Source organism: Festucalex cinctus, chromosome 8 (assembly GCF_051991245.1).
Source record: "Festucalex cinctus isolate MCC-2025b chromosome 8, RoL_Fcin_1.0, whole genome shotgun sequence".
Classification (NCBI taxonomy): Eukaryota; Metazoa; Chordata; class Actinopteri; order Syngnathiformes; family Syngnathidae; genus Festucalex; species Festucalex cinctus.
The window spans coordinates 17,882,514-17,906,226 of NC_135418.1; the positions used below are offsets into that span (position 1 = coordinate 17,882,514).

General features: G+C 39.6%; 5 protein-coding genes across 14 annotated transcripts in view; 2 read left to right on the forward strand and 3 right to left on the reverse strand.

Annotated features, from left to right (window-relative positions):
- The window catches only part of scn8ab (sodium channel, voltage gated, type VIII, alpha subunit b), a 44,807-nt gene extending 39,293 nt beyond the window's left edge, over positions 1–5,514 (reverse strand). For 2 of the 3 annotated variants that reach the window (XM_077529954.1, XM_077529957.1), the window contains exon 1: positions 5,073–5,514. The gene's annotated coding sequence lies outside the window, so the exon portion shown is untranslated. Of the gene's footprint in view, positions 1–1,666; positions 1,802–5,072 lie in introns of those variants that run through there. The other variant, XM_077529956.1, reaches the window with a different exon arrangement.
- Positions 5,515–6,916: 1,402 nt separating this feature from the next.
- On the forward strand, positions 6,917–9,471 carry LOC144023967 (thiol S-methyltransferase TMT1A-like). The gene is made up of 2 exons (XM_077529963.1): positions 6,917–7,453; positions 9,238–9,471. The coding sequence occupies exons 1-2, from the start codon at positions 6,959–6,961 to the stop codon at positions 9,469–9,471; spliced, it is 729 nt and encodes a 242-aa protein (XP_077386089.1). The 5' UTR covers positions 6,917–6,958.
- Positions 9,472–10,010: 539 nt separating this feature from the next.
- On the forward strand, positions 10,011–13,943 carry LOC144023966 (thiol S-methyltransferase TMT1B-like). Its single transcript, XM_077529962.1, has 2 exons — positions 10,011–10,657; positions 13,391–13,943. The coding sequence occupies exons 1-2, from the start codon at positions 10,160–10,162 to the stop codon at positions 13,622–13,624; spliced, it is 732 nt and encodes a 243-aa protein (XP_077386088.1). The 5' UTR covers positions 10,011–10,159; the 3' UTR covers positions 13,625–13,943.
- atf1 (activating transcription factor 1) lies at positions 12,981–18,936 on the reverse strand. 4 transcript variants are annotated; one of them, XM_077529961.1, is made up of 7 exons: positions 18,613–18,936; positions 16,931–17,053; positions 15,590–15,681; positions 15,368–15,453; positions 15,111–15,290; positions 14,761–14,914; positions 12,981–14,641 (listed from the first exon to the last, which is right to left on the reverse strand). In XM_077529961.1, exons 2-7 carry the CDS (start codon positions 17,051–17,053, stop codon positions 14,497–14,499), a joined length of 780 nt encoding a protein of 259 aa, XP_077386087.1. In that variant the 5' UTR covers positions 18,613–18,936; the 3' UTR covers positions 12,981–14,496. The 4 variants fall into 4 exon arrangements, with proteins under 4 accessions (XP_077386087.1, XP_077386086.1, XP_077386084.1 ...); XM_077529960.1 differs by having other exon boundaries at positions 14,761–14,908; positions 15,368–15,495; XM_077529958.1 differs by having other exon boundaries at positions 15,368–15,495.
- Positions 18,937–20,309: 1,373 nt separating this feature from the next.
- dip2bb (disco-interacting protein 2 homolog Bb) overlaps positions 20,310–23,713 on the reverse strand; it is a 44,316-nt gene continuing 40,912 nt past the window's right edge. For all 5 annotated transcript variants that reach the window (XM_077529026.1, XM_077529029.1, XM_077529027.1 and 2 more), the window contains one exon: positions 20,310–23,079. In XM_077529026.1, the coding sequence (XP_077385152.1) occupies positions 22,827–23,079 (253 nt within the window). In that variant the 3' untranslated portion in view covers positions 20,310–22,826. The remainder of the gene's footprint in view (positions 23,080–23,713) is intronic.

Genomic DNA, 23,713 nt, shown 5'->3' on the forward strand with positions numbered 1-23,713 from the left:
ATTTCATGTCCATAAAAGTATAAAGTGTTTGTAAATAATTTATTTTCTGAGATTTGTTTTTAATTTATACATGTCATGTCAACAAAATAGTTTGCTGTGTTGATAAAGACACAATGTGGGGCAGTGGCAGTGGTTTGAATCACAGCCCAGCCATTATTACACGGATCTTAAATGTTTTTCCATGGATGTTTGGCGAAATAAATACTCTAATTTGCCAATAAGTGTGAATGTGAATGGTTTGTTTGCCTATATATGCCCTGCGAATGACTGGCGACCATTCTGGGACGTACTGTACCTCACCTCTCTCACCCAAAGTCAACTAAGATAGGCTCCAATTCACTCATGACCCTGAACAGGATACATAGTAGAAATTGGGAGGATGGATATGTTCAAGTGCTTCCCCTTGTGAGCACCTGTTCTCGTTAAATAAACAATACTGAAAACTGCAAACGTGTAACGCTTCATGTAATTATCCTGTGTAACTTGAACACATCAATCATAGCATGTGATGCAGTTTTCCTACACTCTACACAAATCCCAACATTCACACTGATTAACACTCATAAAGTGGCTATTGAAATCTAATATTCATTGAGTCATTGTTGTGTTTTATGATATGCATACGTTCACCTGTTTTCCATGAAAAACATATATTGACTGTTTATCAGTTTATATGAGGATTTTTGGATTTTTGGGCTGGCTTGATTCTTATTCCCCATCAATAGCGGTTCTCTAAAAACTTCTGTAAACATCTAACTGTTAGATGTTTTTTATTTGGAAAATATTTGTGCAGGATGTGGGCCTGGTGGGCCCTCGGAACATTAAGGGGTTGAGTTTTAGCATGATTGATCTTTTTACCGCACTTTTTTTTTTTTTTTTTGCCAACCAGGTTAAATCCTTCCCTAAGAAATGGGTTAAATAAAATAGAATGCCCAAAATCACTCATGTTCAATATTCAGTTATATTTTACACTTTAAAAAAAATCCATCCATTTTCTTTACAGCTTATTCCTCACAAGGGTCGCGGCGGGTGCTGGAGCCTATCCCAGCTGGCTTTGAGCAGTAGGCGTGGTACACCCTGAACTGGTTGCCATCCAATCGCAGGGCACACAGAGACGAACAACCAACCACACTCACAAGCACAACTCGAGACAATTCGGCGCGCCCAATTAACTTGCCTTGCCTTTAAGTATGCTAAAAAATACGAACTGGTCATTGAAGCAATTAGTAAACCCACAGCACATAAGTAAGAGATGATCTCCAGTACAAGCCATTTACTCGGCTTCGTTCCACGCTGAACAAATGCAATATTATGTAAAATTCAGTTAGCGACAAGGAAGTCCACAGGTTGATTGATCCAACAATCCCGATCGTACTCCGAACGAAAACCATCACCAGCACCCGGAAAAGGAAGGAACTGTGCTTTAAGTAACCCAACCTCAGCACAACCTCCACGTATCCTTCCACCCATTGATCTACTTTCAAGGTGATTCCACAAGCATGCACACTGTGTAACTGTACAACACTTTAAGAGTGTTTTAATGTCAATACGCTCATTCGTCCACAGGACAACACGTCACGGTTCAATTTGACCTCGGGCTTTTTGATTCCAAACCTGGCCAGACAGACAACTCCAACAATGAATCATCAATAAAAAGCAGTCTCACACAAAATGTATTACGAGTCATGTGGGTCGGAGACGACAAAGAAAAAAAAATCGCTGAGTCTCGTTTGTCTCCCAAAAGCTTGTCGATGTTCAGTGAGCCGCTGTGTCCTTTGTGCGGGGAAAGACGCACACTCACTCACACACCGCTTGTCTGCATTCCATCATTTGACATAAAGCCGCTTCATTCCTCTCCCTCCGTTCGTCTAATTACCTAACATCTGATTGGAGTTGGTCCGATTTGGTCCAAAAGAGGAAGAGGCGTCACACTCACTTTGATCAAAGAGACACACGGAATATAAAACGCTGATCTGCCATCTTCCTGCAGTCATTTCTTATTGCTGCTGCCACCAAAATGCCAGCAGTGAAGGGCAAAAATCTCAAGTGGACTCGAACTAAGTTCACTTAGAATGACAATTTTTTTTTCAATACCTTTAAGTTGAATTTGCATTACAATTATGAGGAAAAATTAATTCATACTTCTCATATGAAAAGATTGAGAACATGTGTACTCCTGTTTCAATTAGCAGTACAGTATAATGCTGTCTCGATGAGTATGATTGCCAGAGATGGCAAATCCAGGTCCAGAAAGTAAAAACCCAGCAACAGTTTGGCTTTAGCCCCTTGTGCTAGCTAGCTAGTTCACTAGCAGGTATCTGAGCACTGGGGAGCTAGCTAGCAGCATAGTGACTGGACTATAAAATTTGGAGTTTAAGGATTATGCTAGAAATGACATTAAATACACAACATAATACAGAGGTGGCAAATCTAGGTCCAGGTGCTAGCTAGCAAGCTCCTCAGCTAGCTCCCCGGGTGTTCGGTTACCTGCTAAAGAGCTAGCTACCTAGCTAGCACAAGGGGCTAAAGCTAAACTGTGGCAGGTTTTTTACTTTCTGGACTTGGATTTGCCACCCCTGGTGATTGCAAAGGTCGTTGTTGCAACCAGGAAGTGCACTGCATTTGGTCTCACTTTCTGTAAACAGGAAGTTAAAGGGGCTGTCTGCCGGTTTCACTCAGGAAAATGCACTTTTTAAATACAGGATTTAAACCAACAAACTACTTCTCAATTTATAGATATGGGCTTTTCATAACGTGTGGGGGGATTTTGTCCTAAACCACCACACCCCCAGCCTGTATTTTACCATTTTGTATTTGTTTTGTAAACAGCGGGCCGTTTCTGTGGAAAGACAGTGTTTACACCCCTCCAGTCAATCGCAGAGTGTGTGTGTGGGGTGGGTCGCAAACGGGGCCGGGTGAACGTGTCAGCTGCGTGATGTCACTCCCGCGGCAATTTGAAAGCACGCACGGATTTTTTTTTTTCACTCACTCATTCACACATGTAAGCTTCTGCGAGTGAGTGAGTGAAAAAAAAAATAATAATAATCCGTGCGTAATTGCCGCGGGAGTGACGTCACGCAGCCGGCTAATTTGCCCGGCCCGTTTACGACAGGCCACCCAAACCCCCCCCCGCCACCCCCCGCTCTGCGATTGGCTGGAGGGGTGTAAACACTGTCTTTCCACAGAAACGACCCGCTGTTTACAAAACAAACACAAAATGGCAAAATACAGGCTGGGGGTGTGGGGGTTTAGGACAAAATCACCCCCACATGTTATGAAAAGCCCATATCTATAAATTGAGAAGTATTTTGTTTGTTTAAATCCTGTATTTAAAAACTGCATTTTCCTGAGTGAAACCGGCAGACAGACCCTTTAAGTCTAAAACTTTCTTTATTCAACTCAACTTTATTTATAAAGCGCTTTGAAACAATAATATACTTCACGCGGCCCCACTAATCTACACAGTTAATATTGTTTGAAAAATATAAAATAAGCGGAAAACTACAATTGTTTTCATCCATCTCGAGGGCGCCCATTTTGTCACTTGTTGTCCACTGAAAATGACATCACAGTGAGATGTCACTACAAAGCAAAATGGCCGCACATCGAGATGGCTGAAAATAGGTTGATTCTTATTCATTCATTTATTTATTTATTGCTTAATTCACATTCCACAATAGCAATATTAATCAGATTACCATGTTTACATTAATTAAGGCACGTATAACATATTGTTGTCAAGACATTTTTTGACTTGACTTCCGCTTTAAGGCACAATTAATCAACCATTAGTTCCAGACAAATAACATATTGCTTTCTTTCTGTCACGTTTAGGAATGTAAACATTTTACTTAACACAAACAAAGTGGGCGATGAAATTAGATCAAATTGCGGGAACGGATTGTGTTTGACCTTGGAGGTTCCACTGAATGAACGCAAAAAGTAATCCAACGGTTTCCTTCTGCAACATTTCATCATCAGTAAATAATTAGATACTAACGTGAGGAACCAAAACAGTGCTCAGTTGACTTCAATCAATTATTTTCTTCCCCACACTGCACTTCGTCAAGTATTGCACTGCTGTATTTTACTTAAGTCTAACAGGCCCCTGTCCAGCATCCCTGATTCGACCGGCTGCCAAATGATACAGGCCTCAAATAACCTACCATACACACACATACGTGTGCGATTTCATTCATACGCTAACCAGAAGCCGAGTTGTGAGCATCCGCGAATTATAGAAAGATATGACATGAAGCATTAGGCCATTTTCTCCCCATCCTCTCACCTTTAATCTGTTTCCCTAATCACGTAAGAGGCATTCGGTAGCAGCTTGTGTTGTTACAGCCAAAGTCTAAAATGACCTACTGCAGTGTGGTACCACAGATTGCTGCTATGGGACCACACTAACTCATATAGGACACCGATTACATCCTGACGACTCAAAGCAAGCCCAAATCAGCAGAACCCATTCCACACTGCAGAGAGCGTACATTTATAAATAATCTTCCTCGGGGCTATTTACCACACCCCAATGGAAATGAACAAAAGGGGGTGCCACTGTCGCCGTAAGGACTCCCAAAGTAAAGACGCATATTTTGGGGGGGACGATGGTGCAAAGAAGATGGAGTCATGAGGTGCATCCAAAAATAATAACAACAAATAATGATGGAATGGCATCATCGGAAATGGAAACAAGAGAGTCACTGCGGCCAGTGAGAGAAGTTTGATCACACTTTGTATCTGCGTATGTTGTGTGGACCAGTCGAATGCAAGGCCAACACCCCAAACAACATGCTGACTCTCGCTTTACCCCCAGAAAAAATAATAAAATGAAACAAGAATGACCTGCAAACGCGCGTTCGTCTTGGCGGCGTTCTTATCATTATTGTGCAAAAAATAAATAAAAAATAGTTTCGTGTGATCCAGCGCCATCCCTCCGTGGGAGCCAGGAAAGGATGCTGAGAGGCGCTCTGCCGCATTGGGATGCAGTCAGTGGCCAAAGTAGGACTGCGACCCGCGAGGCGAGCAAACCATGACACAAAAGCTCCAAAACGCGTTCGCTTACTTACTTTCCCGCGCCTTAACAAGAATCCGCACGGCGTCCGGAGGAATGCGGCGGTAGAAAAGAGCGTGGAGCAACTGCGGCTGTCGCCATATTGCTGCTGCTGCTGCTGCTGCTGCTGCTGCTGATGCTCGAGCCGCTGCTGCTATCTTGGCTCGCCGTGCGCGCGGCTGCCCTGCATAATTGATGACTCTGGGCAAATTGTTAGGGAGTGTCGGCAAATGCCTGCAGTCTCAACAACGGACGAGACCGCAGCAACGCCGGGCGATGGAAGTTCTAATTCGCTGGACAGCTTGGAAACAAGCAAAAAAAACGGTCAACGTGAAGATGGATTGTGGTTTTAGCAGCCTTCAAAGCGGGTCTAGTGAAGTAAAAGATTTTGATTTAGATGTTCAATAACCAGGCACAGGCGTTACAAGGTTGCACCTCCCTGGATCAATGCGAGGAGAAATCCCATACAGTGAGTGGAGACTCTGCATTAACAGGGGGCGGAGATGGCCCACCAGGTGGCGCTGTCTGGTTTTATTGTAATATGTATTTTGTATTTAATACAGACCTCTCGCCCAAAGTCTGATGGAATAGGCTCCATTTCACTTAATGAAGATGAGCACTATAAAAAATGGATGAAAAAAGAAAAAGTCATGTAAACTAAAAATGGATTCGTTTTAAATGTTCTCATAAGCATCAGCTTGAGGATAGCCTAGCAGCCATCTTGAAGGAGTCCCCCATCAATCTCTTCCATTTACTTGTATCGAGTGACCTGTTCGCCTTCAGTAAATTCATTATAACTTCCAAATTTTTAACAGATTGTTTTGTTCAGACAGTTATGATTCCAAACAAGTGGGTGATTTTATTGTATTTTATTTTTTTTTTTACAAATGGGGCTTTCATAAAATATTAAAAATAAAAGTTAGACCAAATTCTTTGTAATTTAAAAAAAAAAAAAAAAAAAGAGCGTAAGACCAAGCATAAATGAATAACTCATATAATTTTAGTAATATAAACAATTTTGCATTGAAAGGGTATAGGCATGGTGGGCCAGTTGTTATCATATCAGCTCTACAGTTCTGAGGTTGGGGGGTCCCAGACGTTACTGTGTTGAGTTATTACCACTTCTTCATATACATTCAAACATATTATGTTCATTGATGACTCAGAATTATATACAAGATCCTTACAGTTTTGTTTTATGCACAAGATGCGTTTTCTAAATCAAGGGACTGAAATTGATTATCATGAGGATTTGGACATTGTCATTGATCAGAATCTGTCATTTAAACTGCACTCTACCTGATGATTAAACTCAAAACTCCTTGATGGCACTTGAACGGATCACTCCTATAAAAACTGGGTCCCATTTATCACCGTGTTTGATTACTAGTTGTGTATCCTCTGCGGGAAATCTTTTACGCATGTAAGTTTTCATACTGTTAAAGTTGTTCTTGCAGCTGCTTCTGTATACTTTGTGAAAAGATGCCAGTGTCAGCCACCACTGTAGTCAGGTTTGAGCTCGCTGGAAATTTATGGCCATTGTTTATCTGCGCTCTTCTTCCCTCTCGTGGCTTCAGACAGTACTACAACTTTAAATTGATCGATTCCCGAACTAGCTTCCGGTTTTAGTATCGGTGGTAATATTACTCAATTTTACATTGTAGTAAATATAGTGTAGGATGATCAAATTTAGAACATATGTATAAAATACGTGGAATCATTTCACATCGTAGCCAAACGGTTTAAAAACAAACAAAACACCACCAGGAGTTAATGTGTTGACATGTTTTCTTTTGAAATGTCACAGGCATTTTGCGACATTGTTGACGACGTTTTACTTAACTGCGCAGTAATCTTTTGACAGCAGGCGACAGAGATTGGACTGCGACTGACTGGTCCCAAATGTCTTTTCTGATGACATTTTGCACTTTCGTCGTCAAAGCATTGTGCCTGCCCTTGCACGTGCTGGACGCCGCGGGCTTGTACAAACTCTACAAACGCGTCGTTCCGTTTTTCTTGTATCGTCTCTCCAAGCTGTACAACAAGAAGATGCACGAGAGGAAGAAGGAGCTGTTCGCCTCCCTGTCCGAGTTCAAGCAACCCGGAGAGCAGCTCACCATCCTGGAGGTCGGCTGCGGCACCGGCTCCAATTTCCACTTTTACCCGGCCGGTTGCAAGGTGATCTGCACGGACCACAACGCGCACTTTGAGAAGTATCTGCAGAGGAACATGCGCGAGAACCCGCACGTCACGTATGAGAAGTTCGCGGAGGCCTCTGCGGAGGACTTGCGCTCATTCCAGGACGCGTGCGTGGACGTGGTGGTGTGCACGCTGGTGCTCTGCTCCGTGGACAATGTCCCGCAAACTCTGAGGGAGGTGCGTCGCGTGCTGAGGCCTGTAAGTCCAGCTCCTCTAATAGGATCATTAACTTATAATGGGCGCTGTTATATTTTATAATCCTGGAGTTTATATAGTGTGTTCAGGCTTTAGTTACTTGCGTGCGGGGCTCATTTAATGCTCAACAACTTATTGTGCCGAAAAACTGAGGGCCTGTCTACTTCTCTCAGGTTCTTCAACACCAAACTCATCCAAGCAAGCAGTTGGTTTTTATTTATGGAATTCCTAAACAGTTCTCGTCGATTTCTACCCAGTTTCTATATAAGGCACAGTCGTGGATGAGGTTGAGCCTGTATCCCATCTGACTTTAACTCATTCACTCCCAACCCCCTTCGCTCCCGGCTGTTTTGCTAAATTTTGACAGATTTTGCAAGGCCCACAGATTATTGTGTTCTGTTGCTTTAAAAAAAAAAAAAAAAAAAGATCTCTTATGCTCTGCTGCCACCTGCTGGCCGGTTTTGTAATAGCTACCATTGCTTCAAGCATTCAGCATTTTCAGTTCCGAGGCGGCATCAAAGCCTTCTGTATGCTCTAGCAAAATACCCCCCCCCCCCCCCCCCCCCAAAAAAAAAAAAAAAAAAAAAAACCGTCTGGGAGCAAATGAGTTAAAGGCAAGGCCAGTCACAAGGCACATCAAGCATTCAGGCTCATTTTCATACCTGCAGATAATTAGGTTGTGAACCTGACATGCATGTTTTGAGAATGTGTGAAGAAACCGGCGTACCCTGAGAAAACCTCAAGCAGGACAACTGCATGCAAAGGCCAGAGCTGAGATACAAATCTCGAACCTCAGACCTGTGAGGCAGATGTGTTAACTGCTTCCAACGAGGCTCGGAATAAGCAGGTTTTGCATCGTTTGTGTTTTACTCAATAAAACACATTGATTGGATAGCAAAACTGAGAATCAATTTCTAATACGTTCCCAAAAAGTTCGTTGGACTAACATCACCGACTGCTAAACAGGTTATAGATCGCTCCTAAGTCAGTAATTATCATTCTCATGAAGGGATGATGGGGAAAGATATAGAAGCAATGCTAACAGCTACTCTAACCTCAAATTGACATGTAATCGTGAGACACCAGAATGAATAATTATAATGAATGATAATTATAGCAAAAATGTACTTCGTTTTCTTTGGTAATTAATTTAATGCATGAGCCTTTGGGGATGATTTTAAATGTGATTTTTAGTAGATTTATTTTGATATAAACCGGAATAATGACGTTTAAAAGTATGTCACACAGAAGTGACATCATCTAGCAGCAGCCAATAGAAAAGCACCTTAAGATGACGTTGCTCCCAATATTGCGCACAAGTAGCACGCTTTTTTTTTTTAATTAATACTAATACTGACACTAACAAACTAAACTAAAAGTAAGCATTTTTTTTAAGAACTAAACTAATAAAAACTATCAGAACCACCCTGAAAACGAATAAAAACTAACTAAAACGAAAAATTCAAAATCTATAAAAACCCTACTGCCATATTACAAATAAATTGGTTTATATACTGTAGCATTTTTCTAAATATACAAAAGCACAAACAAATTATTTGTACAATTTTTAGGACTAAACACAATTTCTCTTTATCACATTATGTGGCCCTTGCGTCCTTCTGATTTTCTGTATGTGGCCCTCAAATGAAAAAGTTTGGACACCCCTGGCTTAGATGATTTAGTACACTTTTCACATTAGCCTGACAGTAACCACATTAAAATGGAGATTATTCCATTTAAAATAACTGATATTTGCTATCATGCAGTAACCGATATTTTTCTTACAGGGCGGAGCCTTCTTTTTTCTCGAACACGTTGCCGCGGACCCGACGACGTGGACATATTTCTTCCAGCACGTCCTGAAGCCTCTGTGCTACTACATCGGTGATGGATGCCAGGTCACGCGGGCAACATGGACACATCTGGAAGCTGCCGGCTTCTCTGACCTCAAACTAAGACATATGAAAGCGCCACTCATCTTCTTCAACAAACCACACATCATGGGCTACGGCGTAAAGTAGATTTGTGGCCCACTCACCTGACACGAGAGGCCATCTTTTGATGCACTATAGAAACCCTGCTCAACAATCTGTGCGCAACATAGCTCTTTATAAGGCAATGAACTATACTGTATTTGCTAATTTAATTCATAATGGAGGCTACACAAATGTTGAATGTTTTCCCCCAGCCCAAAGGGTGAAAAAAAAAAAAAAAATCAAGCGTGAAAATCTTTATATATGAATATGATGTGGGATATTAATAAAAACAAAACAACTGTGCTCATTTTAAGGCCATAATTGTTTAAAAAGAATTATTATACCCAGAATCTGTATGAAATACATGTTGTTGGAGTTCTGAGGTTGTGTAGTGTCCCCCAGAAGTGTTTATTCTAAATCCAATGCGCATGCATTATTTGTTTGGCTTTTATTTTGAAGGTGTCCAACACAGCTCTAACAGTCGCTTGACTTGTTTTTTGAGCGTGGCGGCTGGCCAGGCCGCAGTTAAAAAAACAAAAAACAAAAACTAAAGTCCAGTTGAAAATTGTGGTTAAATTATTTGTGTTAAGTGATGCAATGGTGCCCCCTTGTGGTCGGAGATTTGAAGCGCATCAAAATAGGCGATTAGCTCATATGTAATCTCCTCAAGGCGCGTGTTGTTGTTTTTTCGCGTCTTCACAAGTCTGACGATGATTGTTACGTCCTAATAATCATGGTTTCTTATCTTTTGAAAGCATGCAGGCTCCTTTGCTTGTTGTTGAGTTTGCCTTTGCGTCTCGCGGTGGGGCTCGGTTTACGCGACGCCTACAAACGTCTCTTTGCACTGCTCGCCTACAACATTACGTTTTCGTATAACGACAAAATGCACCGCGTGAAAAAAGAACTCTTCCGGAACGTGTGCGGCTTTGCCAACAGCGACGGTTCGCTCCGCCTGCTTGAGATCGGCTGTGGCAGCGGGGCAAACTTCCAGTTCTACCCGTATGGATGCACGCTGCTGTGCGCGGATCCCAACCCGCACTTCGAGACTTACTTGAAGAGGAGCATGGACGCCAACAAGCACCTGACTTATGAGGCATTCCTGGTTGCCTCTGCAGAGGACATGGAGGAGCTGGACGACGAGTCTGTGGACGTGGTGGTGTGCACGTTGGTGTTGTGTTCTGTCAGGGACGTGAAGTTGGTTCTTCAGGAGGTTCGCCGTGTGCTGAAGACTGTGAGTGTATAAAGCACACATAAAATATTGACTTTAATACAGTTTTATGTTTCTACAAGATCTATTCTACAACATAAAATCATAAGCGTTCATAATGTGTAAAAAAAAAAAAAGTGAAAAACCTATCCAGTGGGTAAGTCAAAATAAATTAAGATGTTTACACAAGCGTGCACACCCTCAGATAGATAAATGGATTTTGGGGGGAGACCACATGAAGATTTAACATAACAAACTCAGATTCTAATTTTACAAACTTTTGAACAGTCTCTAATTTTCCCCCCAGCGATATATGTATGTATGCGGTAATTTTGCCATTTTAATGCTATAGTCGCTAATTTAGTTAGCCAATATAGTTGGTAAATCTTTGCAAAACATCTGTATAAAATATGATAAACACGGCCCATCATTATGCAAGTATAGTATAGACCAGGCATGTCAAACATACGGCCCGCGGGCCGGACCCGGCCCGTTGGATGATTTTATCCGGCCCGTCATAAATTTCTGAGTGTATCAAAAAAAAAAAGCGAGTCAATAGCTCATTTCTATCAAAAGTTATGATTTTTTTAAATAAATACAAACCAAATGCACGCTCCGGCCGCTAGAGGGCAGTAAAAGAGCTCACGTCCAGCATGCAGCACTGACACGAGTTAGTACCAGGAAATAAACATTCGCAACGTGATGTGTCCAACTAGAAATAAACCGGTAAGCTTGCTTCACCATTCACCACTACTACTAAAGTTATCGGTCAACACACCCTTCCCAAAATGGCACTGTCAAAAAAAAGAAAAGTGGACACGGAGTGCAGGGTTTTCCAGGAAAAATGGACTGAGAATTATTTATTCACAGAAGTGAATGCAAAACCAGTGTGCTTGGTTTGTAATCAGCAAGTTGCAGTGTTCAAAGAGTTTAATATTACATATTACATATTTCAATACGGAGCCAGCAGCAGCAAGTAGACTGCAGGAGTGCAGTGAGAGAGAGAAAAAAGTGTGATGACACGATATTTGTTTGCACTCATGAATACAGATCATTAAAAATAAGATTAATCTGGTTTCATATTAAAGACAATTAATATTATGCAGTATATTCTCAGCTTCAGTAGGCCCAGCCTAGTAGTTTGAGCTGATGTGGTCTAATCTTATTGCCCATGCACTGCTAAAACTTTTATTTTGTATTTTTTATTTATTATTATATATTTTTATTTATTATTATTTCAAAGCAGTATGACAATTAAGGCAAAACATTTTTTTTCATAGCTCCCACATGAGTTTGTTTAGTGTGGGGAGTTGGTTCAAGTGTAAAACTGCATTCACTCAACTGTTAAAATAAACCAGTTAACACATTCAATGCCAAACATGAAAATCATTTTTTTCTCCATTGTTTGTGAATAAATGTGTTGTGCTTAGAAAAGATCCATTGTCATCTGTGATTATAATATGTAGGGTAGGCTACAAATGTAGGCTGAATGATAAAGCATAGTACTGAAAAACAAAACTAAATAGTTGGAGTTGACATTTTTACTGATCCGGCCCACCTGAGAACAGAAAGTCTGGATCCGGCCCCAGAGCCAAACTGAGTTTGACATGCCTGGTATAGACCCTTCCAGCTGACGTCACTGCTTAGCTTCACTTGCGTCTCACGGAGGGCAAACACCCCATAACAAATGAATGTACACAGCTTGACTTTCAGCGAGCGTTTTCATTAAAAGGTGGGAAATATGTCAAGTGTAACAAAAAAAAAAAAACGTCCCGAGTAGGACACTACACTACATTACTACGACTCATTGAAACCAGCCGTTTGGAGCCGCTAGCTACAAAAAGGAGTTTGTTGGAAGGCAAAGTGGAAGCAAGGCTTAAGGTATGCTGTTTTGCTTGAAACAGTACGTCCATCACTACTTTCATGGTGTAAATTGTCATTCATTAAATCGTTGGTGTCTGGTTATACTGGTCTTGTTGTTTATCGAAGTTTTCAAGCTATCTTAGCTTGCTAAATGCTAACAGATTAATTGACGCCTTGCCCTCCACGTGACGTCACACTGGAAGGGTCTATACAATGAATCGTGAGAATTGTTTCGAATACCGAGTACTTCTTGACTATTGATTAGGGCTAATAGTTCTGAAATAAACTTGCTCATTTTTAAAAATAAACCTCAGCAGGTGTTTCCATTATGAAATGATAATTTCTAGAAAATAATGTCGCATCACTGGTGAGCAATTTTTTACCACAGGGCTGAAACCGGACAAAGTATAAGCAACTCACAATAACACAATATGAAAATGAATATAACCATACAAATAACCACACCCCTGTGCCCAGCACATCAGAGATTTTTGTTTTGTTTTTATTACAGAAAATAATTTCAGTTTCCACCATCTTGACATTGAATAGTCCAAGCTTGGATGAGTCAAGTAAGCTGTGTGACAGGCTGCATACAAAAAACAAACAAAAAAGTTAAAGTCATTACTGCTGCCATCAACATGTGACCCAATTACCAAAATGAACAAAAACATACATTTCTGACTGCTTTCCACATACATATTCTAAAGTGTCTGCTCCAGCTGACACAAATGATCTCAATCAAACCCACTGGCAAATAAACTACGTAATATGGTTTGTTTTGAAAGCCGGAAGAAGAACCACGCAAGCGCACAACCTCCACACACAAAGGCCTGAGCAACATTGATTCAAATTACAATCTAAAGTATCAACATTAATACTGTGTTTATCTTCCAGGGCGGAGCCTTCTACTTTATGGAACACGTGGCGTCAAAGCCCTCAACCTGGACGTTCTTTTTCCAACACACACTCGAGCCTTTGTGGTTCTACATCGGAGATGGATGCACGCTTACAAGAGCGACATGGAAAGATCTCGAGTCGGCTGGCTTTTCTCAGCTTCACCTCAAACACTTCGAGGCGCCAGTGACCCCACTGATACGACCCCACGTTATGGGTTATTCCATCAAGTGAAATTATTTCACCCCTGCAAGTGTAATCGAACATACTGATGTGCATTTGATCCGACGCGTAACCACTACGCAATTAGAAAAAGTCCAAATAAGTTTATTAAAAAATACCTATTTTTTTTATTTTTTTTTTTTATATATATATACACATTTTCAGAGGACTTTATAAAAATGACCCGATAGTCAACCTTTTCCTATCTATTTGATGCCAAAAAAGTTAGCAAAAAAGTGAAAATATATATTATTTACTTACATAATCAGCAACATTTCATATACTGTTCCACAGCCCCACCCCTCCACAATGGAATAAAATATTACACTAACACTGTGCAATTTTTTTTTGTCCAGATTGTCTACGACAGTAACGGCCAATGAATGATCACACAATATTTCAGTTACCCTTTATATCCCATTGTACACAAATAAGGAATGAAAACTGTAACATTTCCTTATTGGGAATAATTTCTGTGTAGCATACATTGTTCACATAGAACTAATACAGTCAGTTCTGTAAATGCTGCCGGTAGATCGAAAAAAATCACCAAAAGAGCATTTATGTTTTTTTAAACAGAAGAATATTTAGAAATTGAAAAACTTTTTAGAAATTGAGTCAAAAAGCAAAAGCTCATCATTTCAAACCTCCCAGTTTAAAAATATACACAACTATAAATGTTATAGCATTAGTAAATAAAAAAAAAAATAGCTGGAAAAAGTCCAAATTCTTTTTTTGTTTAGATATATGTATATATCATTGTTACATCGAGCGGCGTAAAAAGATTTGTGGATGTCAACCTGAAGCGTTCTCAGAATCACGCCCACGTCCAAAAAGCTGAGAGTTGTTCCCCGCTGACGCGCAGTCTCCGCTTTTGGCACAGTTTATCCGGTTTTCACACAATAAAGTTCCTTTAAGCTTTTCAGTTCCTCAATCAGGGTTTTGTTTTGGTTCTCGAGCACTGCCACTCGATTCTCAAGGCATTTGACGTATTCCTTTTTCTTCCGCCGACACTCCCGGGCTGCTTCCCTGTGACGAGGGGGAAGAACCAGAAAATAGTGAGTCCAAGTCAAAAGATCTTTTGAAAAAAAGCAGTTACCAGATGTACGTATGTGTCGCCATTTTGCTTAATGCGCGCGATCATCTACCTGTTTTTCGCAAGTCGAATTTCCCTCTTCATGGTTGGATCCTCACTTTTGCTCTGAGGCAATCCCAGGGACGAAGCCATCACTAAGGCATGCGGCAGGGAGCCCGATGACGGTGTTGAACGGATTTGGTACGTTTGTACTTCGCCCCCTGCATCTTAGAAATATAGCAACATGACTGTGAGATGGCTTAAGAACAGAGGTCACAACGACTGCTCACAATATTCGCAATAATATATTGGACTTGGTATTCACGGTATTCAGATTAATATTGCCTTTTTAAGAAGACAAATGGGAGGAGGCTGCCATTTTATTTTATGCAGCACCTGCTTTTGACTGAACTCATCACTCACCCTGTACAACCACCTGGTTACTTGGTACCAAGATCTGCTGGCCGTCAGGAGTCTGAGCATACTGGAGGATTGTTGTACCCTGCTGGCCTCCAGTCGGGTTGGCCATGGCGACCTGAAGTTCCTGAACGCCGTCAGGTCCTGGATTTGTCAGCTGGATGGTTCCATTAGGAGTCACGGTAACTAGAAAGACCGCAAAACATTTGCGTCAAAAATCAGGAAAAAACTTGGCCGCAGTCGAGTGGTTTTGAGTTGCATACTATACTGGCCGGTGGTAGTCTGATAGATGGGTGCGGGTATGGTCACGCCCGTCACGCCTGTGGTTGTCGAGCTGTCCTTCCCCTCGCTGTGCGGGACGCCCTCAGATGAAAGGTCATTTAGGATTTTTCTAACGCGTAATGAAGAAAGGACGCATCAGAGCACGGAGCTGTTCTTAACCGCAAGCCAATCGTGTACTGCGTGGGAGCTTTTGGTCTTCTCACCTGTATGATGGTCGCCTGGCCAGGAGCTCTCTGGTCTTTTGTGGGGTGGTTCCACTTTCTGACGAATCCTGAGAATCCTCACTATCTGAACCCTGGACCAGAAAAGGGTGGCCAAGTTGTCAGCATGAAAATTCACAACTCGACTGATGGTCTGGTTGAAAGTATGCGATGATATAAATCATAGCGCAATACAAAAAAACATCCATAATACGATATAACCCTTTTTTTGTTTTAGCACCAAACCGATTAGTTTCAAAGCATCTGCACTGAAAGTAAAAAAAAAAAAAAAAAAAAAAAAAAAAAAAAAAAAAAAAAAAACTAGAGTACTAAAACATTTTATTAACATATGAAGTACTGTAAATAAAAAATAAAGATAAACATGAAAAAAAATATTCAAACAATTTTCATTCAACATCACAACAAACGTAAAATTGTAAAAAAGAAAAGTAAAATTGAAAGAGCGGAAAAAAGAATTTGTGGAATAGGGTGCAATGTTCAACTCTGACCAGCAGAGGTCAGGTGTTTACTGCTCTAAACAAGATGCTGCATCAAAAGCAAAAAAGCAACACGTTGGAAAAGTGCCGTGATCCTGTGACAGTGGGTTAATAAATGTTATGTTTGTGATTTATAGAAAAAATATATATATTGTGTGTGCGTGTTTTACAGTTAATGGAGTTGCCGTGTATGAAATGTGCTATACAAATAAACTTACCTTAAAACAAAAGACAAAAGAAAGAATTGTTACATAGCGCCAAATTACAACAAAGAACCGACATTACAGTACTGTATATCAAAACCACGAAGTGATGAAAAGGAACAAAATAAAGTCTTTAAACAGTGAAGTTACATATAAAGACTGTGCATTTTTCTGTCTCAAAGTGTGAAACACATCAACAAAATGTATTTAATAAAAAATAAATAAAATAATAATAATAAATAAATAAATAAAAAGCTAATGGCTTTAAGAATTTTCATTTTGTCAGAACTGATAAACAAACATGTGTTCCTAAAATTAAACCTGGCAACAGTTCATTTATTTGCACTTTTACTGGTTAAATGTGTTATTGTTATCATTTGTTTAATTTGTTTAAAAAAATAAAAAATAGTGAGTACAGCCAGACATTTTGGTAATTTGGTATTTTTTTTCCATCTACATCCATATTTTATATATTTTTGTGCTCTATATGCATTTGTTTTATAAATAATTTGAGAAACGATAAGAAAGACTTGCCATTAATTTAATATGAAGGAAAAATAATATAGAGATAAAATAAGCTTTATAGGGATATAAACTTCATCCATATGGCACAGCACTACTTGAAAGCACCCACGGTACCTGACCTGTGAAGTATGCGTCTGTGGCGCCTGAATGACCGACGACTGTGGAGACTGGATGACTCCTTGAACCTGCAGCTGGCCCCCTGGCAGCTGGACGAGGGTCACAGGAGAACCACCAAGTGACATCTACAAAAAAACAACAACAAAAAAACACACAAGCTTTGTCTTCAAAATCCAATTGATTACCATGACGCTTTGTTCAAAACAGCTGTTTACCAAAAAAGAATGATAACATTGCAGACTTTTAGTGGGTGTTCCAAAGTTGAATTATCGTTACTAATGTAGTTAGCATCTCTGAGAGTACAGCCATCAAACCACAACAGCAAACAAAGTGAAATGAGGAAGAAGCAAGCCATTTCATAAGAATGAAAAGTTGCAAACAAGCAAAAGACATACAGATTGGATGCTGCTTCAAAAGTGTGGGCCATATTTTTCCACTAAAATCATAACTAATATTGGGTTGGATCATTTCAAATATAAGAAAGAAACTGAAAAAAAAAAAAAAAGGTTAGACATTATGGTATATTAGGACACAACCTATGTACAATTGATTAAAAAAAAAAAAAAAAAAGAACAGCTTCAATGCATCCACTAATCCTCACTGTAATAATTAAATTTAAGAGGTATTAATTTAACAAAAGTTGGGGTGTAAAAGTCATGTTGGGTCAGACTATTAATCAGAATGATAATGAGCTTTTCCATGAAAATTTCATACAACTTTTAAGGCAAGTATCGCTGAAGTTGAGTTCCCCCCTTGATGGAGACGAATAAGGATAATAAATTACAGTAATTGGGAAAATGACTGGAAAGGTTAAGGGGGGCCTGACCTTTGTACAGAAATTCATTCTCAACAGTCGACTTCAAAGCACTACAATGTATTATTTAATTGCAAATTATAAGCAAATTTGAATAAAGAAGATGGACGGATGGATGATATGGGAGTTTATTCGTCTTTTGGGGCGAATTACTCTTGGTGTGAAAAACTATTTGTAACAATATGCTGTTCTGCAACAAACAGCACACAATTTTCCAGCCACTAAAAAAAAAAAAAAGTTACTGAATATATCGTTAGTTTTTCGAATCGGGTTTTGCTGAACTATTAATCGTGGCGTGATTTCCTCTCCTCGTTAGCCACTTTTGAATGTTCAACTCCGAACGATTGCATCGGCAGTAGGCCCTGCAGCACTCTGTGACGTACTTAAACGGACCCCTTAGCCGTAATGCAAGTTGGTGTGTCCAACATTTAAAAAAAAAAAAACAAGTGGAAGACTCCAACTGAAAGAAAACGCTAGCAGACATGTGTTTGAATGTTTTGCGAGGGCGTCGAGTTTGTCTCACTTAACGTTCGTTGCAAAAACAACCCCCCCCCCCAAAAAAGCGGATGTTGATCTTAGAAGCGCTCAAATCAACAGTTTAGCGAGGAACGCGTGAGGAAAGTCCCGCCACTGTGTTTCACAGGACGGACGAACTTGTGTGAAGTCTCTGGTGAGCGAATGTGTGCAACTCTGTCACTGGCATTCGGTTGGCCGCGTCAAGAGACGTCAGCGACACGGGGGAGCCATTAAGCCAGCCAACTCCACCTTACCTTATTCGTGAGGCGCAGAGGAGTTAAACGAAGCAACAGCCGCCATTACGACCACGGCGGAGCGGACGGCGAACGAACGTAACAGCCGGGACGAACTTACCTTTTAAAGGCCGCCGAACAGCTCCCGATCACGGCGTGGGCTTCGGAGAATACGTACTGTATTTAGACTTTCACACAATAAATACTGAGGAAAGTTACTCCGCAGGTTTGCGTAAAAACCTTTTGAACTCAAATGTGTAAATACAACCGGAGTTGCCGGATACAGTAGGCTTGTATCCAGCCCCCAAAAAAATCTTCACAAATATCTAAGATCAATAGTGACCGACAGAAAAAAAATAAATAACTGACGTCATAAATTTAGGCCTACAACGGCAGAGTCTCTGTGACAAAGTACGTCACAGAGCATGTTGCACGTCACCCCTCCCTCCGCCCGCCTCCTTTTCTTGTTCCTTGGGGTTGAACGGCAGCTCACATCCATTCCGTTACAATAGCGCCCCTCTGGATTAACGCAGTCACTACATATGTCATTATTCCAAATACCCAAATTATAGTTTTTGTTGTAGCTTTTATTTAGTTTAATGTTTTGATTTTTTTTTTTAAATTCCCTTATTTTTAATTCGCTTTTAGTGCAGGTTTGCTAGTTTTATTGTTTTTTTTATTTTTCAAAAAGGCTAAATTTAGTTTAGGTTTTTATTGGTTTTATTTTATTATTATTATTTTTAAATATATGGAGTGTCAAGTGCAAGATAAAAGTAAAAAGGTCAATTCGCCGACTGTTTGCTGTTGTACATTCCTTTACTAAGTTTAGTAAACTACCTTTCATTTACTTTGCATTTAAATGTCTTTTTTGCTTTGAAATGTGCTCAATTTTTTTGCCTTCATGTTGCCTTTAATTAAATGTGTTTTAAGAGTCCTTTGTACCTCTTGTATTGTTGCCTTTAAATGTGTTTTAAGAGTCCTTTTGTACAAAAATGCGCTATGAGTAAATTAAGAGTCCTTTTGTACCTTTTGCATAAAATGCGCTATAAGAGTAAAGTTGCTTGCCTTCCCTTCTGTCTTCTGCATTATGTACAGCAATATCAAAATAAATACATTTAAAATGAACCCCAAAAGTTGTTGTATGATATTGACAAGTGAAAACAAATTAAATTTATGATGTAATTTATAAACTCAAGATTTCGTTTAAATTTTTTTTTTTATTTCGTTAACATTTTTTCCCCAATTTTAGTTTTATTTTGTTAATTTATAGTTTAGCTATATTAACCTTGCACACTCATTTTAAATTAGAAAACTAACCGCATACAAACATACAAAATAAATTCACAAAGATATATCTATACAATACTACAATACTTAACTCATTCACTGCCATTGACGGAAAAAGACGATGCAAATGATGCATTTTTTGCTGGTCTGGCAATGAATGTGTTAACAGGTAAAACCACGGATTTGCAATATTTTACCTTCTGAGATCTTGTGGCGTGCTTCTGGAAATGATCCTATTTGACTCAATTAGTACCGAAATCTTTGTACTGTTTGAAAACGCTATAAAAATAAAGATGACTCGACTACAAATGATCTGTTTATAAATGCTCTTCCACTAAATGGCATACGTTACAATTAACGCGTTGCCGTCCATACAACAGCGTAATAGCTTTGTGTTCTTGAAACATTTTTTCATACTGCATGTGACTTTTTTTTTTTTCCCGTGATGTGCAGTGAGATTTTTGTCATGAAAACTATGTAATCCCAACACATACCCAAATGAACGACAAACCATTGCACAGGCTCACCACAGATGATTAAACGTTTTTATTTTGTTGTTTTACTTTTACAGTATAAAACGAAGTACAACTGAGCAAATTATAAAATAAGTGAGAACAAACAAGGGGTGTACCACCTGGATTTCCGGACTACATTGAGTTGAACTGAACTGCCTCCTTTAGTGTAATCACACCTTCACAGACCAGTTATTAATCAATACTTAATATTTATACAACATGCTGAGGGTGCATACACAATATCAACAAAACAACTCAAGAGAGTGTAACATCGCCTTAAGTAATTTTTAAACGTGATCAGTGACTTGATGGTAATTAAAAATGTATGAGCATTGTTGACCGGACCGTGCGCGTTTTGAACAAAACTGCACCGTCATCAGGTTTGCATAGTGTGTAAGAATTGACAAAGAAGAGCAGGACACCAAAATAAGACATGGAGATTTCTTAGCAATGCAGGTAGAATGTAGATGGACAGTAGCTGCTCCTCTTTGTTCATTAGGTTGACTTTAAATATATTTCATGATTTGCACCAAGGGACCACCTGGTCCATCCCTGTGTTAGCTGAGTTTTTCCCTGAATATATACATATCTATATAGCAATACTATTTATATATATTTATATATTTCGTCCTCACTTCTGCCTCAAGATGAGATGCACCTCACATTATGTTTGAGCCATGCAAACATTCTGCTGCAAAAGTATGGTGAAAGCAAAAAAGAACGAAGAAGAACGTGTATTTCCTCCATCAGGGTGAAAGCGGAAACTTCGTTTTGCATTCAAGGAAACATGAAATGGGGATAAAAACACATCTTCAGATGATTTACAGTACAGTATGTAATGACAGTGCAAAGCGCTGAATTTCCAAGGGTATATCTTGCAGTGATATTTCCAACATTGTGTGAGTCAGGTTGTAATGCGACAACGTCTAAGAACATTATCTACATGTAAAAAGTAAAAGGTCATCACCAAGATACTATTGTCCAATACAAAGTCGCTAGAAATGATGGCAAAGAGCACAAGAAAAGCACACAATTGGTCATTTACACATGCCTCTCTCTTAATGTAAATCATTTTTATCCCCTGCAGTTACATGGATTTTAGTCAATTCAGATATTTGATAGTGAAGAATCCAAATACATGACTGGCTGACAGAATGGCAAATAAACCTTCACAAAATTCCACAAAGACGACACATTCAAATGACCTTAAAGTGGAGGAGAAAGGATGTTAAATCTAGACTGTATCAATATAACATACATCATGAATCTGGTGCACTTTATTTTGAAATGTAACAAAATAACCTGGCAGCCTGTAAACAGTCAAATGGATTGTTTCTCCCGTCGCCACAAACTCTCAAATTGTTCCTGATCAGCATGTGCACGAGTTGGTTTGTTACCTCGCTCGTCGACAGCATCTGATTGGCTAAACGAGGCGACGGCGTAAAGCGCTTTCAGTGCTGGGAAAATAGAAAGGCGCGTTCTTAGAGTTGCTCATTTACAATATTTATATGACCTAAAACAGAAACAGCCCTGCTAGTGAACTCGGGAGCCTCTCATGCCAGATAATGTTCCTGAAATGTTACTTATAATGCCTTATTGTTGTAATAAAATAGATGTTGTTGTTTTTTTGAAGAAAGTGCAACGTTATATGTATCGTGTCTATTGATGATTTACAGGTATTTATTTTGACCCTCTGTCACATGACTAATATTGCAAGTACCATCATATTGGCTCACTCTTATTTACAGTCTTTCTTTCTGCTAACATCTTGTCAACCATTTTTTTTTACATTTATACACTTAAAAATATCTCTACAGTAACAGTATCGAAAATACAAAGAGGCTTTCAAGTGCACGACAGGCCTCCTATTTGAATCCTTTGGCTGTCTGTTGGGATTGCCAATAAAAGCCAAAAGGAGAATAAACAGCCATTAAAAATAGTTTTCTTAAAATGAACAAGAGGAATGTATGGCTGAAAGTCTATAAGGCAGGAAATATAGGACGTATATTAGGGCAGGAAAGCTGTGAAAACATTTGGCTTCAATATCTGAGGACATATCTAATTAAATAACGAACAGACAAGCAGCTCAATCGCAGTGAAAGACCAGCTTTAAAAACAAAAACAAAACAAAAACGGCTCAGCACATGCATGTGTGCATGTGTTTGAAAGATGTAAAAAAAAGAAAAAATTCAAGTTGATTAGTAGCTCTTTGAATCAGTGTCACCACGAAGAGGAACGTGTTTCAAGAGGTTTGTGGTAATTATTCAATTTTTTTTTAAAGGCAATAATATGGAATTCCAAAAGTGGTCTAATGTGATCGGCCCTTTCCACCAAAAAGTACTTTTTGTCATCAAACACTCCTGGCAGCTCGGTATTACTGTTCCGGAATGATTTGCACAAATCGATCAATAAAACACAGTGAATATCCAAACATGACTGGTCCAGTCAGTCACAGACATGCAGTGGGGTGTCACACGGGGGGGGTTCTGTGACGGGGACATACCAACCAGGCCCTGATGATGGCAACGGCCGCTCACATATTGTAAGCAACGTAGATGGGATCCAGCTGGTCTGCCAGGAACGAGTCCCGAAGGTGCATGCGTTGCTTCTCCCCCCTGGAGTTGATGGGGATGACCCCGGGGTCCACGATGACAACCACGCCCACAATCAGGTGGTGCTCCTCCAGGACCACGTTTGTTATCAGAGGCACCAGGTCCAGCGCGTCCTGCTCCGAGCCGCACAGCTCCGACACCACCACCAGAAGGTTGGTCCACGTAAACACGGCACTGTCGACAAGATTGTGCTGCTTTATTTCCTGCAATCCTCTCACGTTTTGCTCATAACATGCTCAAAATATTTCCAACACATAATCTTATAAATAAAGATGACTTTGTCAAGCACGAGAAACCAAAAACATGTATGATTAACACATTCGCCAGCCCAGTTAAAATTATTTTTTTTTTACGTCTAAAGCCGTCAATGGCACTAAATGAGTTAACATAATTGGAAATATGTTCGAACGTAACTTGCAAATACGTACCTTCAAACGTACTTATAGGCTAAATATTAAATGTTAAAAACTTGAAAAAAATATTGACTTGTGCATGCACCCTGTAGCATTATGGGGAAAATGCTCAATAGAAATCATACAGACTACTCAGAAAAACTGAAAAAAATTAATAAATAAAATCAGAAAAACAGGGAAAAACATTATTAATAAAAACAGGGAAAAAATATTCCAATAAACAGAGCACCAACTTCTGTTTTTCGGATTATTTTTTTATTTTTTTCTCTGAACTCCAAGTGACTTGTTGCAGACCACTAAACTGTATAAATGGCTGGACAGCCGATAGCCTGCAACAAGTCACTTGGATTTCAAGAGGTTAAAAAAAAAATAAAAAAAATAAAAAAATCCTGTTT

What these genes read in the sequence shown, in the direction of transcription:
- atf1 (XM_077529958.1), bottom strand. Translation starts at nt 17,053, where the DNA reads ATGTCACTTGGTGGTTCTCCTGTGACCCTCGTCCAGCTGCCAGGGGGC. An exon ending in GCCAGGCGACCATCATACAG is followed by an intron (nt 15,496 to 15,589) that starts GTGAGAAGACCA and finishes ATTACGCGTTAG; the next exon opens with AAAAATCCTAAATGACCTTT. An exon ending in TAACCAGGTGGTTGTACAGG is followed by an intron (nt 14,915 to 15,110) that starts GTGAGTGATGAG and finishes TATATTTCTAAG; the next exon opens with ATGCAGGGGGCGAAGTACAA.
- LOC144023966 (XM_077529962.1), top strand. Translation starts at nt 10,160, where the DNA reads ATGGTTTCTTATCTTTTGAAAGCATGCAGGCTCCTTTGCTTGTTGTTG. An exon ending in TTCGCCGTGTGCTGAAGACT is followed by an intron (nt 10,658 to 13,390) that starts GTGAGTGTATAA and finishes TTTATCTTCCAG; the next exon opens with GGCGGAGCCTTCTACTTTAT.
- LOC144023967 (XM_077529963.1), top strand. Translation starts at nt 6,959, where the DNA reads ATGTCTTTTCTGATGACATTTTGCACTTTCGTCGTCAAAGCATTGTGC. An exon ending in TGCGTCGCGTGCTGAGGCCT is followed by an intron (nt 7,454 to 9,237) that starts GTAAGTCCAGCT and finishes TTTTTCTTACAG; the next exon opens with GGCGGAGCCTTCTTTTTTCT.